The following is an 18,591-nucleotide window of genomic DNA, read 5'->3' as shown; positions in this document are numbered from 1 at the left end:
TATGTGCAAGTGTGTACACACACATATAGATACATGAATATATAACTCTACATGCATTTTGTATTATTTTCTTAGTATTAATTCTTAGAACTGGAATTGTTGCACTGATAGCTGTATGCATTGATCTGTATTGCCAGATTTCCCTTGAGAAAAATTTATAGCAATTATACTCCCACAAGTATTGTATGAAAATGCCCGTAGTCTTACACCCTGGGCCAAATACAGTGTTTACTTTTTTGTACGTGTGTTTGCTTTGGCTTTTGAGCAGCCATAGGTCAATAAAAAGAAAAACTTATCTAATACATAATATTTCAGTCTGTGCTGAGCGGCCAGAATTAAAATAAAACTATTCCTGTATGAGGTTTGTAAAAGACCCAGTACTGTCTTTTTTTAAGATGTGGTGAAATAAAACATAGAAGTCCTTTTTATCCATTTAGCAGCACAGCAACAGAAAATTATTTTCTTTGCCTAAATGGTTTCTAAGAAAGAAATTTCTACTATCTAAATAAAGTAATCCTGTCTGGCCTCCAACAAGCTCCACTATTCTTTTCATTACAATGATGTACATTAATGTAAAAAAAATCATATTAACTTTTCTTGATGCTATTTTCCCACTATGCCAAGTAAATTATAAATCTGCTGTCATGGCTTCCTTTACCCCTTACTATGAATTGCATCTCTGACTAATTTATTCAGTTAAATATCTAAATAAGTAAAAGTTGATGGCAGAATATTTTATCATTAAAAATGTTACTTACTATTGAAAGAATTAATATTTAGCAATGCTCACTCTGCCTTGCTAAGACTGAATGGTTGTCTTTCAAAATAAGGTTTACTTTTATTAACATATAATTGTATTTTCAAAATAATCCATATCAACTAGTGTTTTATAAAATATTGTCCAAGTGAAAACTGTAAATCTGCTTATAATATTAGGTGCTTATTTATACACGTATAAATGTCTCAAGGGCTCTGAGTAATAGTTGAAGTTCCATAGTCGATTTGTAAATGAAATTACCAGTTTACTCATTGATTTTCCTCACTGAGCTAAACAGAAATGAAAGCTCATTCATTCCATAAGTTTTTATCCAGAAAGTGGGGGTACTTAATGATCTGTTTAAGGAAACTACAGATTCTATGAGGCACAGCATAAACACATCTGGATAAAGAGATTAAGGTAGAATTAGGAGAGCATGAAGGGGTGAGTGGATGAAGCAGAAATAAAGAAAGAAAGAAATTAAAAAGAAACAGAATGGAGACATGAGGTTTTTCTTTTTTTTTAAAGGAAGAAAGGTCTGAGATGACTTCATTCTTTTTCTCAAGAAATTTTTTTAAAGGCATTAATTTCATCATGATCTCAGGGAAGGAGTAAATTTTCAAGTATGAAGTCAGTTACATTACATACATAGATGTATACAAAGTCTATCTCTCAGATCATAGAGACACTGGAAGTATGATAGCAGATTTATTCTTGACCCATAAAAAAGAATTGATTAGCAAACAGATATCTTAAGAGTTAGTAATTATCTTAGCCTTTGTGATATTTAAGGCACAGGTTATGTGCAGCAGTTATGTACATTGGAATTCAGGATGGCATACGCTGAAGTCTGAGAGTAAACAAAAATTTTCCTATTGAATGAGATCATTCAAAAGGGTAGAATGTCTCTTAAAAAAATGCACTCCTGATATTGTGATTTGGAAAGGCAAAGGGCAAGGGCTCACACTGGATTTAGGAATAGAAGTGTGAAGCCATACCCCTTAAGATCTGCTATTCTCACCCTCACAAAAGAACCCTCAGATGCCTGAAAATCTTGCCATGGAAACATCCACCATTCTCCTACTGACAAAATCTAGCAAGGAGGAAAGCAAAATTAAATTCAGGAAAACAATAGGGGATTATCAGATGTGGGAGGAAGAAATGATAAATCACTAATTTATGACCATCACCGAGTGTTTTGTCAGGCTCTGTGCCAGTACATCTCCTGTAGATAAGAAGGAGCTTGGAAATATGTCAAGTAAAAGTCAAAGTAGAAAATCTCTGAGAATGTACTTGAGCCAGCACCTCGTGAACTATAGACCTGAGATTCCTCTCTGAAATTTCCTGTTGCACTGGCCTCAACAGTCTCATAAATCAGGAGTATGATAGCCCAAAGCAAGAAAACTCCTGTGATTCATTTCTTGGAGCTTGGAGCAATCGGGCATTTCCGCAGTGCCGGCAGTAGGTGGCCAGAAGAGGGTAACAACGCATCCTACTGCCAGCAAGTTTTCAAAGTTAGAAAACCTTAGGAATGCTTCCTAACATGATTTATTTGGAGTAGAATGAGTGAGGAAAAATGGTGGTGATCACAGAGCCAGGTCATGGGGGGTTTTATAAAACTTGGTAAGCATAAAGCTTATTTTGGATGGATTTTGGGAGGATTTTATTGAGAGGAGTGATCACTCTCATTTCTATGTGAAGATCAGATAGAAGAGGTAAAAATGGAAGCAGAGGTGCTACCATGAAAACGATAGCTCAGAGCCGAGGGTGATCTGACTAGGTTGCTACCTGCAGAGATGAAGCATCGCAGGTGGAGTTAGAAAGATGTAGGTTTTTTTTTTTTTTTTAGAGAAAATATATTTGCAGGTGAAAGAGACAGGATTTGCTTCTGAACTGAATTTTGAGGATTAAGGGAAAATCAGGAGTCAAAAGTGGCTTTCTGCTGGGTAATGGCATGTAGTGGTAATATTTACTCATGAGGAAGGTCAAAGAGGTATTAGTTCTATGGTTAAGCATGTTAACTTTGAGATGTATATGATAGCCACATTGAATTGTCAAAAAGTCAGAACTTCCAAAGTTCTGACCAGGGACATTCAGGCCTAAGACTTCAAGGAGTGAACTACAGATTGATAGGGAAGCACACCAGAGATGATTCTTGTAAGAGCAAATGAAAGTCCAGAAAGAGGAGGAAGTATATTCAAAGTATATTTTAGTGTATATACTGTATATTCAAAGTGTCTTCCCTCCTTTCTTCCTCTAGGACTCTGTCTCCCTCATGCACAAGGAAAGGTTATACAGCTTAGTTACAGCCTAGACCCACTTACCTCAAAACCCTTCTCACAAACTCTTTGAGATTACCAACATTTTGTGAAATTTTTTTTTAGATGTGGAAAAGCAATACTCCTTGGGAGAATTAGATTTTAACCCAGGTGAAAGAGAGAGTAGTGATAGTCATTAAACTATTTTGAGTATATATTTGATTTATACTAATATGTTGTTAAGATCTTGACACAGGGAATTATTCAATATATTTTTTATTCAGTATTGAGATGGGTAGGAATAGAGGAAATAATAAGAGGGACAAAATATAATTTTAATTTATAAACTATGATTCTAGAAAGAACTGCTTTAGGAAACTCCAGGAAAGTCTAGGTATACAGTGGTATCTTCCCTTATTCGGTCTGTCTGTGAAACCCACCAGGAGTAGCTTTTTGAGAGGATAGTCTATTTTTTACATATTTTTATCCTCAGAATGTGATACAGGTCTATAGAGTAAATGTCATGCGGAATGTGATACACCTCTATAGAGTAAACGTGAGTTTTTAAACTTTGCTTAGTAGTTAAGTTAAAAGGCAAGAATATGCCATTTTTTGTCCCTCTAAAAAGAATGTAAAAACTCAGTTGAATTACTTTTTATTTATGAAGAATCATATGTGCCCCTGAGAATCACCAAATTAATGAAAAAGGTATTAAATATTGCATGTGTCTACCTTGCAGTATAATAAAAACAATGGTTCTTAGAAAACATCACAATAGCTTTCATATTAACTTTTATTCTCTTGAAATCATCAGCTATAGAAGTGATTACGATGATTAGATAATATAAATCTAACTGATATCTGAGCGCCAAAGATGCTATTGAATTGTGGTGATGGAGAAGACTCTTGAGAGTCCTTTGGACTTCAAGGAGATCCAACCAGTCCATTCTAAAGGAGATCAGCCCTGGGTGTTCTTTGGAAAGAATGATGCTAAAGCTGAAACTCCAGTACTTTGGCCACCTCATGGGAAGAGTTGACTCATTGGAAAAGACTCTGATGCTGGGAGGGATTGGGGGCAGGAGGAAAAGGGGACGACAGAGGATGAGATGGCTGGATGGCATTACCGACTCGATGGACGTGAGTTTAAGTGAACTCTGGGGGTTGGTGATGGACAGGGAGGCCTGGCATGCTGTGATTCATGGGGTTGCAAAGAGTCGGACATGACTGAACAACTGAACTGAACTGAACTGAGTTATTTATAATTGGATACCATGATTATGTGGACACACGGAGGTCTATTGGCATTACACTGAAAAGGCAGGGGATGGGAAGGAAAATGAAGTATTCATATTCACTATTGCCAGTTCTGATTCTTCTAAAAAAAAAAGAAAAAAAACTACCCTGCAGTTTTAAAGGAGAGTAGATTGTAAATATCAGCAGTAATTAAATGGGGAGAGGGGTTGTATAGTAATCAGGTTTTCCTATTGATAACTATTACTGTTGATAATGTTTTGATTCTCACTATTTGAATATAAGATTCTAATATTGGGTCTTCCCTGGAGGTCCAGTGGTTAAGATGTTACCTTCCAATGAAGGGGGTGCAAGCTCTGTCCCTGGTGGGAGAGCTAAGATCCCACATGCTTTGGGGCCAAAAAACCAAAACATAAAATAGAAGCAGTATTGTGACACATTCAATAAAAACTTTAAAAATGGTCCACATTAAAGAAAAAAAAATCTTTTGAAAAAAGATTCTAGTATCTATTCAAAGTATAGTTAACAAAAATTACTTCAATCAAGTTCAATATAAATATGATACAAGAGGGCTCATTTTTAATTCATTAACATGACACAATAGTTATTAAGTATATTTAATTTTATAATACAGTATTTGATGTGAGTAATATATTTAATTTAAAAGTATTTTCATTGAATATGTTAATAGTTTTTTTCCCCTGCCTTATTCCTGTAGGAAAAAGAGAAACAAAAAAGGTGCAAAAATTTAAAAAATTATTTACTCCTGCCCTTTCTTTTAAAAGCAAAAGATATACTACATACAAACATTATACAATTTTATTACTGTATTTTCTGTCTTCAGTAAATAAGTAATTCCTAAACATAGGTAGATCCCATAGTAAGAATCAGTTCAGTTCAGTTCAGTTCAGTCGCTCAGTTGTGTCCGACTCTTTGCGACTCCCATGAATCACAGCACGCCAGGCTGCCCTGTCCATCACCAACTTTCGGAGTTCACCCAGACTCACGTCCATCGAGTCAGAGATACCATCCAGCCATCTCATCCTCTGTCATCCCCTTCTCCTCCTGCCCCCAATCCTTCCCAGCATCAGAGTCTTTTCCAATGAGTCAACTCTTCACATGAGGTAGCCAAAGTACTGGAGTTTCAGCTTTAGCATCATTCCTTCCAAAGAAATCCCAGGGCTGATCTCCTTTAGAATGGACTGGTTGGATCTCCTTGCAGTCCAAGGGACTCTCAAGAGTCTTCACCGACACCACAGTTCAAAAGCATCAATTCTTCGGTACTCAGCCTTCTTCACAGTCCAACTCTCACATCCATACATGACCACAAGAAAAACCATAGCCTTGACTAGACAGACCTTGTTGGCAAAGTAATGTCTCTGCTTTTGAATATGCTATCTAGGTTGGACATAACTTTCCTTCCAAGGAGTATAGTAAGAATAGAAATTGAAAATTGTCTCTGGTTCTATATTTGATCTTAATGCTTACAATTTAGGCTTACTAGGTCTCATTAAGTTGAATTTAACAATTATCAAGCAGAACCTCTGTGGATGACATAGAGACAGAGCCATGACATAAGTTCTTAAATCTGATGGCACAATTTGGAGAAAATATATGATCAAATCACAAAGTTTAAAAATTTTTGAAATGACATAATGCAGGGGCTTTAACATCAAGCTAAGTTTACAAACAAAAGGTGTTTATGCAACTTGGAGCCAATTTTACCCTATTTAATGTCTTAAACTCCCTTTTCTGTATTCACATAAATCCTATAGTCCATATCATGACCCACCCTCCCCACTGACAGATAAAATCTGATGTAAAACTCCCCCTTTGCCAAAGGAATAAAGAATTTGGTCCCCAAATCAGTGTTAGACATAGCTTACAAGCTTTATCTGTCTTCCAGATTTCTGGTTGAAGTTAAATATGAAAATGTCAGATCCTGAGGTGCTGGGAAAAGGTATTAGAAAGGTATATAGGTATAATAAAGATGATGTTCTAGAAATAGAAAACTTCCAGGGCAAGAATGCACAGGGGAGAGAAGTCACAAATATAATTCAAGTTTCCTTAAGCAGGTCACACACAAAAAATATTAACAAATGTCAGTAACAATGTGCACCTAAGTAGCATTTCTAGCAACATCTAGATTCTTTTGCTAGTCTTAAGAATCATGTCCTCTAGAAAAGATGGCAGTAAAGCTCCCATAATTGAAGCAAAAGTCAGGGACAACGGAGTGACCTTTCAAAATACCTTACCCTTTTTAATTGTGTTTTTCTCATCTGGTGATTGGAAAGGTTTGTCAAGCTCATGACTTAGGATATAATGCAGTTCTGCCATTATGACTCTCTGATACATTTCATTTCTTAAAGTAAAAGCCTTTACATGGCAAATAAAGCCGCTATGCAAAGCATCATTCATTTACTAAGTTTACGAGGATCGTAATTAGTATGAACGTAACGTGTAGGATTCTGTGGTTGTGAATTGCCCTCCAGGATGATAAACGTCAGAGTTCACAAAATCTGTGTGATTCACCACCTAGAATTCCAAGAATACAGTCCTGCAGACAGCTTATTTTCTTTTTCAGTTTGCTTCATTTTACTTTAACACTTATAAAAAAAAAAGTTATTTTTTCCCTTCATCTCTCTGGCTTTTAGTCTTAAATGAAACTCAAAATAATTTTGAAACTAATATAATATTTTTTCCTATAAGCATTACAGTATTCAAAATTCTTATACAGCTTTTACACTGGAAGAAATGAGGGATTAAGTGTACTACAATTTGGGTTTTACAGATCGAAAGATAAATAAATACCAGTGTGATCGAAACAAACCCGCCTAGGAAAAAAGCCATGACACAAGCAGGAAATTTTTCAGCATAACTCAGAAAAAAACCTTTGAGCCACTTGCCCATTCCACAGCCAGAATTACTCATCGGTTTGACAATTCAGAGGAACTGGGAGAATTTACCAGGATTAATCATCATCCAATGGAGAATGAATCACCCTACTGAAAGGACTGTTTTAACTAATCAAAAGCAATATACTGTGATGTTTGTTATACCTCTTTCTCAAATAAAAAGCAAATTTGGACTGAGAGAAGAATTGAGAAAATGTTCACTGTCCTGGGATATTAACCTTGTAGAGTGCCTTCGTGTTGGTTTGCATTGGAGTTGGCGATTCATCCCACTTTCTGGTTTAATCAGTTTCTTATCCTTCAAAGCTGTGCTTCTTATAAGTGCACTATACATTTCTATTTCTAGAAATTCTTGATTAATAGTAGTCTGGGTTATAACTTATAAATTAGTAAGTATAATTTGCTATGATTTAGTAGTCTGGCTTATAGTCTAATCAATATTTACCCATTCATGCCTTATCATCTACCAGCAGGACAGTATTTGTCCTAAGGCGATCCATTTGATCATTTCTATGCATAGTAAGATGAAGTTATGTATCTTGACAAGAAGCCTCTCAACTACAGCAGATGGTGCCATTCGTATAGTTTAGCTCAGTCAATGATCTTGTAAAGGAATATAATCTAAAATTGTTGCTACTTAATTATCTCACCAAAAACTTGCCTTACATTAAATTGATTTATGAAGAATTGCCTGATATATGTGTGAGCCATCTCTTCCTCTGAATCAAAGAGGAACACAACCAGATGACTTTGGAGGGTGTATGCACACATAAGTGAACAGTTGGCTCTGGTGGAACTAGTAAGGGACAAGGAGGAGTATTAACTGCTGAGGTGTGGTCTGTACTTGGAGGCACAGTCTTTTTCTTTTTTTTGAGACCCTGTGTAGTACAAGCACACCATTCCCATGCTTGAATTTGCCTGGCAGCCTGCCTGTCTTTATAATCTGAATAATCTATCACCTCTGCTAGATTAAATCAACATTTCAGAGCACTACCTGGACTCTTTTGTAGCCTGCTTGTGACTAATTTTACTGAACTCTGACCTGACATGGTTTGAACAAATGTGGAGTTAAAGATCAGTACTATTTTTTTTCCCTCTGTTGTCCTCTCAGTACTTAATAGCTGCCCTCTCTAAAGCAGTGAGTTTTGCCCTCTAACAAAGCTGCTCTGTGAGCTGACTGGCTCAGATCATGAACTCCTTATTGCCAAATTCAGACTTAAACTGAAGAAAGTATGGAAAACCACTAGACCATTCATGTATGACCTAAATCAAATCCCTAACAACTATACAATGGGAGTGTGATATAGATTTAAGGGACTAGATCTGATAGAGTGCTTGATAAACTGTGGATGGAGCTTCGAGACATTGTACAGGAGACAAGGATCAAGACCATCCCCAAGAAAAAGAAATGCAAAAAAGCAAAATGGCTGTCTGAGGAGACCTTACAAATAGCTGTGAAAAGAAGAGAAACAAAAAGCAAAGGAGAAAAGGAAAGATATACTCATTTTAACGCAGAGTTCCAAAGAATAGCAAGGAGAGATCAGAAAGCCTTCCTCAGTGATCAGTGCAAAGAAATAGAGGAAAACAATAGAATGGAAAAGACTAGAGATCTCTTCAAGAAAATTAGAGATACCAAGGAAATATTTCATGCAAAGACGGGCTCGATAAAGGACAGAAATGATATGGACCTAACATAAGCAGAAGATATTAAGAAGAGGTGGCAAGAATACACAGAAGAACTGTACAAGAAAGATCTTAAGGGCCCAGATAATCATGATAGTGTGATCGCTCACTTAGAGCCAGTCATCCTAGATTGTGAAGTCAAATTGGCCTTAGGAAGCCTCACTATAAAGAAAGCTAGTGGAGGTGATGGAATTCCAGTTGAGCTATTTCAAATCCTATAAGATGATGCTGTGAAAGTGCTGCACTCAATATGCCAGCATATTGGGAAAACTCAGCAGTGGTCACATGACTGAAACAGGTCAGTTTTCATTCCAATCCCAAAGAAAGGCAATGCCAAAGAATGCTCAAACTACTGCAACACTGCACTCATCTCACACGCTAGTAAAGTAATGCTCAAAATTCTCCAAGCCAGGCTTCAACAATACGTGAACTGTGAACTTCCAGATAGTCAAGCTGGATTTAGAAAAGGGAGAGGAACCAGAGATAAAATTGCCAACATCTGCTGGATCATTGAAAAAGCAAGAGAGTTCCAGAAAAACATCTATTTCTGCTTTCTTGACTATGCCAAATCCTTTGACTGTGTGGATCACAATAAACTGAGGAAAATTCTGAAAGTGATGGGAATACCAGACCACCTGACTTGCTTCTTGAGAAATCTGTATGCAGGTCAGGAAGCAAGAGTTAGAACTGGACATGGAACAATAGACTGGTTCTGAATAGCAAAAGGAGTATGTCAAGGCTGTATATTGTCACCCTGCTTATTTAACTTATATGCAGAGTACATCATGAGAAACGTTGGGCTGGCAGAAGCACAAGCTGGAATCAAGATTGCTGGGAGAAATATCAATAACCTCAGATATGCAGATGACACCACCCTTATGGCAGAAAGTGAAGAGGAACTAAAGAGCCTCTTGATGAAAGTGAAAGTGGAGAGTGAAAAAGTTGGCTTAAAACTCAACATTCAGAAAATGAAGATCATGACATCTGGTCCCATCACTTCATGGGAAATAGATGGGGAAACAGTGGAAACAGTGTCAGACTCTATTTTCTGGGGCTCCAAAATCACTGCCGATGGTGACCAGCCTAGACAGCATATTAAAAAGCAGAGACATTACTTTGCCAACAAGGTCTGTGTAGTCAAGATTATGGTTTTTCCAGTAGTTATGTATGGGTGTGAGAGTTGGAGTATAAAGAAAGCTGAGCACCAAAGGATTGATGCTTTTGAACTGTGGTGTTATGAAGACTCTTGAGAGTCCCTTGGACTGCAAGGAGATCCAAGCAGTCCATACTAAAGGAAATCAGTCCTGAATATTCATTGGAAGAACTGATGTTGAAGCTGAAACTCCAATACTTTGGCCACCTGATGTGAAGAGCTGACTCATTTGAAAAGACCCTTATGGTGGGAAAGACTGAATGTGGGAGGAAAAGAGGACAACAGAGGATGAGATGGTTGGATGGCATCTCCAACTCAATGGGCATGAGTTTGAGTAAACTCCGGGAGTTGGTAATGGACAGGGAGTCCTGGCGTGCTGCAGTCCATGAGGTTACAAAGAGTTGGACGTGACTGAGAGACTGAACTGAACAGAACTGAAAGCTTCTCTAGTTCTCCCTTCAAGATATCACAGTGATCAGATCACAGTCCACACTTGTCTTCAGTCCTGGACTTGTCAGAATCCTTGTTTTGTTCTCAGAAGCACAAATTAGACCCTTCCCCGCCTTCACTTACTTTGCCACCTGTGGGCTTTGTCTCCCTTCCAGACACACGATGAGGTTGCACCTCCCAGGTCCGTTCTTGTCGTGTTCACTGTAAATAGTTCTGGCTAATGCTAAGTCAGGAGACTCAGTTCCATCCCTGGGTCTGGAAGATCCCCTGGAGGAGGAAACGGTAATGCACCCCAGTATTCTTGCCTCGAGAATCCCATAGACAGAGGAGCTTGGCAGCCTGCAGCTGATAGGGTCACAAAGAACCTGACGTGACTGAGCACAAAGGCACAAACACATACACAGCGAGTTTTGAGCCCGGTGATCTGTGCCTCTTCTGGCCTGGAGTATTTATACCAAATGTGAGGTGACCCGTGCTCTGGTTTTCCTCTGCTGTGGTCCCCAGCAGTGTTCCAGACAGGGCCACACTAGGAGCTGAGGTCACGGTGTGACGGCACTTGTCCAGGGTTACCATCAGCTCTGAGTGGACATGGATCGACCTTCGCTGTTTCAAGCCAGTGAGATTTGGGGTTGTTTGTTATTCTTATCAAATCATAGCTTGAATCCTCCTCCTATGCCCACTTCCTTGTATCATTGGAAGTAGATATAAAGAAATTCATGCTTAGGCATGTTTCCTGAACTTCCCAGGGTCAAGGGTACTGGATTCCAATCTTTACAATCAGGATAAGTAATAATGATGAAATCCAATATGCATCTTTTCAGGACTCCAGAAGCAGATTTTCTCTGTTTTCTAATGATAACATTGCAAAGTATTGGGTTGGCCAAAAAGTTCATTCAGGTTAAAATAGAGAATTTTTCTGGAAAAAAAAATCACATGATCTAAGAAGTCTGTAGAATCAATGATGCTTATATTCCTTCCTCACATTATAAAACTTATTTTTTAAAATGAAAAAGATAAGGCTTTGCCGTAACCCAGCTCTCTGCACATTCAAATGATAATTTATCAAGTTGATCTCTTCCCAGATTATCACGTGGCAAGTAGGCAACTGTCTCATAAAAACACTTCATCCTAACTAATGTAAGAATATTGTTGAGGGGACTCTCATTGTATTTCAAAGGGTAAAATGTTTCCCTGATAGAGTTTCGCTTCTGCAGAGCAAATATTTGGTTTTTGATGTGGTAATTACATTCTCACAACTCCTTTTCTACATTGTCTACTAGGAAGTTTATTGTCGGATTTGAGGATCAGCAAACATACAGAACCCTCCAATGTGTATACTATGTAATGACTTCACCCTTAACTATCATGTAAAATTTGAAGAGCCTGGAATATTAAGATACAGATACTTACTTCTACTTAGTGTGCTCACAGTTGTTAACTTATGGTGGTAGCTTAAACAGAAGGAGCCTAATAACCAGGTGATGTATAATAGTAGTTGAGTTACAGATTTTTTTAGCCAGATGACCTGTATTCAAATCCTAGCTTTGCAACTTGGTAGCATCCAGTTTGTCCAGGTTTCTATGTTTGTCCAGGTTTCTATGATAGAATATCGTAGAAGGGCAACACACTCTCTGGGGTCCTTTTAATGAGAGCACCAATCCCATTCACGAGGGCTCTACCCTCATGACCTAACCACTCCCCAAAGATCCCACCTCCTATTACCATCACCTTAGAGGTATATTTCAACATCAGGATTTTTGAAGGACCATATTCAGTGTATAGCAGTTGCTATGTGATGTTATTTTTTTTATTGGGCTGTAATTGCTTTATAATATTATGTCAATTTCTGCTGTACAACAGCGTGAATCAGCTATACTTACATATACATTCCCTCCCTCTTGAACCTCCCTCCCACTTCACCCCTCCAGGTCATCACAGGACACTGAGCTGAGCTTGTGTTATACTGCAGCTTCCCACTAGCTATCTATTTTACACAGGGTAGTGTAAAGGGGACGACAGAGAATGAGATGGTTGGATGGCATCACTGACTCGATGGACATGTTTGAGCAAGCTCTGGGAGTTGGTGATGGACAGGGAAGCCTGTCATGCTGCAGTCCATGGGGTCACAAAGAGTCGGACATGACTGAGCTACTGAACTGAACTGAACTGAGTGTATATAATGACAAGTTATTTCACATGTCTCAGTCTCCTCCCCTTTAAAAGAGGAATAGTTGTGCAGATTAAAAGTGCTACTTTTGGACAATTACTAAGAACACTCAGTAGTTCTACAGACACTCCTAAAAACATTCCTGGCATGCTAGTTATTATAATTATTTCTCTAATAATAAATGGCCAGTGATTGCAAGTCAGTCCACATGGTTCAATCAATTGAATATTATCTGAGAGCCCGTCATATAACTGGCACTGTGTTAGGTCCTTGAAACACAAAGGTGAATAAGACCTGGCCCTTACCTCGACTCACAGGATATATTAGTCTAAAAGGAGAAAGATATGTAATGATATACCGTATGTAATGATGATACAGTGGGGCAAGGTCAATAATAAGATTCATTATTTGGTGTTTGCTGTCAACACATAGATTGCTAAAATATCAGTATAGATATTTCACCTTGAAATCCTCAGGGACATGCTCATTTTTGCATTCCTCCACCCAGAGTTTTAGGAAAATGGCCCTTAGGGGCTGTGGAACAGAGTAATTAGCTGAAGGGGGGGCATTTAAATGATGCTCTCCAGTCTATGGGGTCACACAAAGTTGGACACAACTGAGGCGACTTAGCAGCAGCAGCAGTAGCAGCCGTAGTCACCTTGTGAGAACTACCCACAGATAAATATCATTGCAACTGCAATGAGTCATCTGAGGAGGAAGGTGGAGGTAAGAAGGTGAGACGGGCTGTACTGATCTGAGCATTTGGAGAAGGTTTCCCTGAAATCATGGCTTTTAAGCTAAAGTCTGAAGGATTTAGCAAGGGTTCCATAAAGGAAGGAGTGTTTCAGACAGAAGTAAGAGGGAGTTCAAAGCTGCTGAGGCAGGATGGAGCTTGTCCATTGGTCTCTGCCAAGAACTAGAGGAAGAAATGTGAAGAATGACGGGCAAGTAAGAAAGTGGCCTGAGATGGTCGTTGTATCACACCCTCGGAGAGGCCTTTAGGAACTGTGCCACCTAACAGCCCCGTTCACACCTAACAGCCCCCTTCACACTGTCCCTTTCCCATGACCCTACAGGGGTTTCATTATTGAAGTTCTCTTAAATTATCTTTATTTATGTGATTACTTTTGCTGTCTATTTCCCCCCTCTTGAATGTTGGTTCTAATAGCACAGGGAACTCAGTTCAGTGCTCTGTGATGACTTAGAGGGGGATGAGGGGTAAGAGGGAGGTCCCAGATGGAAAGAATACACGTATGTATACATATAGCTGATTCACTTTGTTGTATACAGCAGAAACTAACAAAACATTGTAAAGCAATTATACCCCAATTTTAAAAAAGATATACCTTGTTTATCTTACTATCTTTGTAACTTCAGCCCTAAGAGAAACTGAGAAACAGATTATGGTGGTTGAGATCAATACACAATACGATGTCAGTAAGAAAGGACAGAAAACGAATAAATTTCAGAAATAGCAAAAAGGTGGGATTCCCGGAATTGGTTTTTTGATGTGAGATTTGGAGATGAGTAGAGCCTAGCCTTTAATGAGGAGGAAAAGGCAGTTGTGTGTGTTTGCTGGTTGAGTCCAGTAGAGATTCCTAGCTTCTTTTTTCAGTCAAATGAAGTCTGAGGAGCCTGAGACATCCAAAAGCTAGTCGTGTAAGAAACTGGCTAGTGGGAGGTTTAGTCAGGAAACGGAGGCGGGGGGCCCTGAGTGCAAAGGAGAAATTGGATCTAAAGTAATAGTTAAGGGCTGAAAGTGAGAAGTTTCAGTGTGAGAACAGACGGGGCCCAGGCCCTGTCTCTGAGGATCTCAGGAAGAAGAGGAAAGGCCTAGAGAGCCGAGTCGGGTCGGGTGGAGGGAGGAAACCCAAAGAATGCAGGTCAAGGAGCCAGGGGGAGAACGAGCTTCAGGAAGGAAGCAGTCTTCCACACGTGGCTTTGGTTTGGTTTCCAAGACAATGGTTCTCCTGCCTAGAGTGTCTAGTCAGCAAACATTTAGGCTTCATTTTCTCATACTCCTGTACCCAAGGAATAATACCAAGGAGAGATTGTTACTTAAGATCAAGTTTCCAATAGCACAGTGAACGATGGGGCCATGGCAAGGTGGTCCAGGGGGATGGGCTGGATTAGAATGAGGCTGCCACAAAGGACAGGGGCAGGAGTGGGTGGAAACAAGGCGGTACCAGATCACAGGCGATTAGTGTTGTAGGTCATGAATATGTTGTCCATGTGTTGGTGAGGAAACTGCTGTTTTATTTTTTTTTAAACAGGTAGAATTATTAAAATTATTTATTTATTTATTTTTATTTCTTGGCCACACTTTATGGCATATAGGATCTTACTTCCCTGACCAAGGATCAAACCCATGCCCCCTGCATTGGAAATACAGAATCTTAACCACTTAACCACCAGTGAAGTCCCACTACTGTGTTATTTTAAAGTTACTAATGCTAGAGTCCCAAACCTTCCAGGGCCTGTGGTTGCTGTCCTTGGAGGGTCAGTGAGGATGGAGGAGAGAGAGAATTGAAGTTGGTGGGAGTCAGAGGAGAGGATGAGGAGACTTGACTTTTCAGTCTCAACAATCAAGTATTGATCACAAGAAGCAGAATGTGGGCTGCATAGATGATGTTTGCATAGTTCTATTGTCATAGGAAAACAGTTGTCAGGTTCATTTGAAAACCAAATTTCTTATTTGATCTCTTGGTTCATGTCATTATAGATCCTGGTTGTTGAAAAAAAATGCACACTCACTTTATGAGTCCTATTTTTCCAAGGAACGGTGTAGCTTGAGATGGTGCCTGTGAAAACTGTATTACATCTTCTGGGACCATATGCATTTGAGGGCAGCCAGAAATTTCTGACACAATTGCAGAACTCATGAGATTTAAATCTATGCTTTACAAACATACAGACACTTAGCACAACCATGGGATAAATTGAGGGCATACATCTCTCTGCTCGGTAGAGTTCTTTCTGTCTCTGCTCGGTAGAGTTCTTTCTGATCCGCAGAAATCACACTTAAGATACAGGAGGAGATGCAGAGGGCCCTCATGTTGGCATCTCTCACATGTAAGTTGACACCATTGAAAGTGGTGTAAGTTGACAGTTCTTTTTAAAAGAAAATCAATTCAGTTCCAGGTATTAACAGAGCATCACTCGAGATAGTGAATTTCCACATGAATCATTATGGCTCCCTCCTCCCCGGTGTTTTAACATTTTGCACCTTCATTTATCTGCTCATTCAGTCAGCAAATACGCACACATCAGTCAGACACTACTGTGGTGTGAACAAAAACAAATGCCATCTGTCCTCAAAGAGTTCACACTCTAACCAAAAAGAAAACAAGAAATAAGCAATTACAGCGCAGAGTGTTCAGGTAAGCACAGATGTCATAGGATTCTGAATCAGATTTTGGCAAAATTTATCCTGAACCCTGAAAGGTCAACTGAGTGTGTGTAGGAGAGTGTCCTTTTAGAAAAACACATAAGTATCAGGGCATCATGTCTGCATATTATAGTCAAATAATTCAGGGAGAAAAACATAATAGATGGAGATTAGGGGAGGGGAGAGAAATGTAAGTAAACATTAGCAACTGTTGAACTTGGGAGTTCTTTTTACTGTTCCACCATGTCTGTAAGGTTAAAATTATTTCAAAGTAAAAAATAAATTTTAATTAAGAAAATACGGAGCTACAAGTTCAGTAGTATTTTCTATATCTCAATATTGTTTCAGACGTTCTCAAGCATTCTGCTACTCTGCAGGTATCTTTCAATGTTACTGCACACTTTTCAAGTATGATACTATCTTACTCTGAAGATAAAATTACCTTTTATCTTATTTTCTTTCATCATACATTTGGTCTAGTGCTTCATTTGAAAAAAAAAATTGTTAGCAAGAAATACACATTTTAATGTATGACTAATACATAAAACTTGCAAAAATTTTAAGTAAAAAATTACTAGTATATAAATGGTATAATTTAGAACAGCTGTCCATTTTTGTTCTCCATGGACATAACAAGTCACTTTTCTCACTCTCTCTTTCCTGGTTAGGTCTCATATGTCAAAGCTATTGATATTTGGATGGCAGTGTGCCTCCTTTTTGTGTTTTCAGCACTTCTGGAATATGCAGCTGTAAATTTTGTATCAAGACAACACAAAGAACTTCTGAGATTTCGACGAAAGAGAAGGAGTAAGGTAAGTGATTCAATGCATGATGTTCCTTGGGATACAATTCTCCCTGGAAAGTAAATTTGTTATGTTTAATAGGGATGTACAGAAAGAAAATGGAGATAGAAACTCAAAGAGATGACTGTCCTTTGATTTTGTCCAACTGAAACTTACGTTGTCAAAAATTGCTTCCGGGAGAAAATAGTAACATCTAGCTGCTTTCCAATACTTTACACAGCAGATCTGGTGACATGAGAGCTTTATCGACTTCTGTCTAATATCTGTCCTGGAACAACATCATTTTTTGCTTCAACTAATAAAATCTATCATTTCTTATTTGCAATGCTGTAATGTTTCTGATGGCTTTACTTGACACAAGTCATCAACTATTGCTATTAATTTTTTCTTTTTTTGAACTAATTCCTTGAATTTTTTTTATCAAATATTATCTATTTATTTTATAATACTCTGATGTTCACATAAAGCTATGTGGTCTCTTTTTTATATGTATTTTTGTGTTTTTGAGACATTTCTTCTGGATCCCCATTGGAAACACAGTAACGTGTATTTTTGCCTTGCTATCACCTGATAAATCAGGAACATCCCTGGGAGACCACAGGAAACTGTAGAAGTAATCTTCTAATTGGATTTGGATGTGCAGGATGAGGTTGTTCCCCTCTAATAAGACTTATAATGTCATCTCTCTTTATATGCACATAATTTCAATCAACCCTTTTCCTTTTCTGAAAGAGTTTCTATCAGCCAACCTATCTTTGAGTTTACATTTAATGTGAATGTGCCAGCTGACATTTTAAAAAAGCAAATGGTCTCAAGCTATAGAGAAATGTCAAAGTCATATATTACAGGGAAAACTGTGACCAGAATCCAATATACTGAGATACTTAAGTCAAAACATTCTCAAATCTTAAAATGAATAGTCTGGTTTATATATAGCATGCATTTTTAAGAATTTAATTTTTAGGGAATTTCTTATGGTTTCTGAAGGACTGACTATAATTTATATATTTATAAAATGTTTAAAAAAAACCCTAAGCCATGATCTCTCAGTGCTGAGTCTACTCAATTTGAACATCTGAAGCAATAATTTATTCAGTAGTGTCTAATTGACTCCTCAGAATCGTCAACTGCTCCAGTAAACATCCTGATTCACTGTAGCATGGGAGAAATTTCAGCATTGCAATACTCTGGGTAAGACGGCTGACAGAAAAACAGTGCCAGAGCTTGTATTTGATCAATTTTTTATAAGCATTAAAGCACATCATTTATATATTAACACATATTTTCGTGGAGAGATGAACTTTATCTCCTGCCCTCAACCTCTCCTAGTCTGCTGGTGTCCTTACACTTTTCTCACTCTGCCTCCCCCTCTCCCCCTCCACTTCTTTCTAACCTCCCTTACTTCTCATTTGCTCCTTTTTCTCATGATACCTGGCACAGGCTGAAAAATTGCGATAAGACAGAGCATTCTGTATCCCAGGAGTGAAGGTGTGGTCATTTTTTTTCCCCGCTGAATGACTGATCAAGACAATTTTTCCTTCCAACGTCATGAATCAAAAGTAAAGCAATACTTATATCCCCCTCTCATTTTGATTCACTTTTTCACATTTATTTTACATTTTTCTGCCTTTATTCTCCTTCCTTCAGTGTAGGATGTATCAGCCACATGCTGCCAACACCAGAAATGAGGAGTTGTACACAGGTGGTGTTCCAAGGGGAGATGAGAGCTCAGACCTTTTCTGCACCTACCACATATCCGGCAGTCAGAG

The 18,591-nt window shown here is 38.4% G+C and overlaps 1 protein-coding gene across 4 annotated transcripts in view; it reads left to right on the top strand.

The window, feature by feature from the left end:
* GLRA3 (glycine receptor alpha 3) overlaps positions 1 to 18,591 on the top strand; it is a 191,466-nt gene that overhangs the window by 152,793 nt on the left and 20,082 nt on the right. For all 4 annotated transcript variants that reach the window (XM_006060240.4, XM_025281328.3, XM_044939687.2 and 1 more), the window contains one exon: positions 16,688 to 16,831. In XM_006060240.4, the coding sequence (XP_006060302.2) occupies positions 16,688 to 16,831 (144 nt within the window). The remainder of the gene's footprint in view (positions 1 to 16,687; positions 16,832 to 18,591) is intronic.

Source organism: Bubalus bubalis, chromosome 3, assembly GCF_019923935.1.
Source record: "Bubalus bubalis isolate 160015118507 breed Murrah chromosome 3, NDDB_SH_1, whole genome shotgun sequence".
NCBI lineage: Eukaryota > Metazoa > Chordata > Mammalia > Artiodactyla > Bovidae > Bubalus > Bubalus bubalis.
Note: the sequence above shows the minus strand (reverse complement) of the source record. Positions and strands in the feature narration are given on the sequence as shown.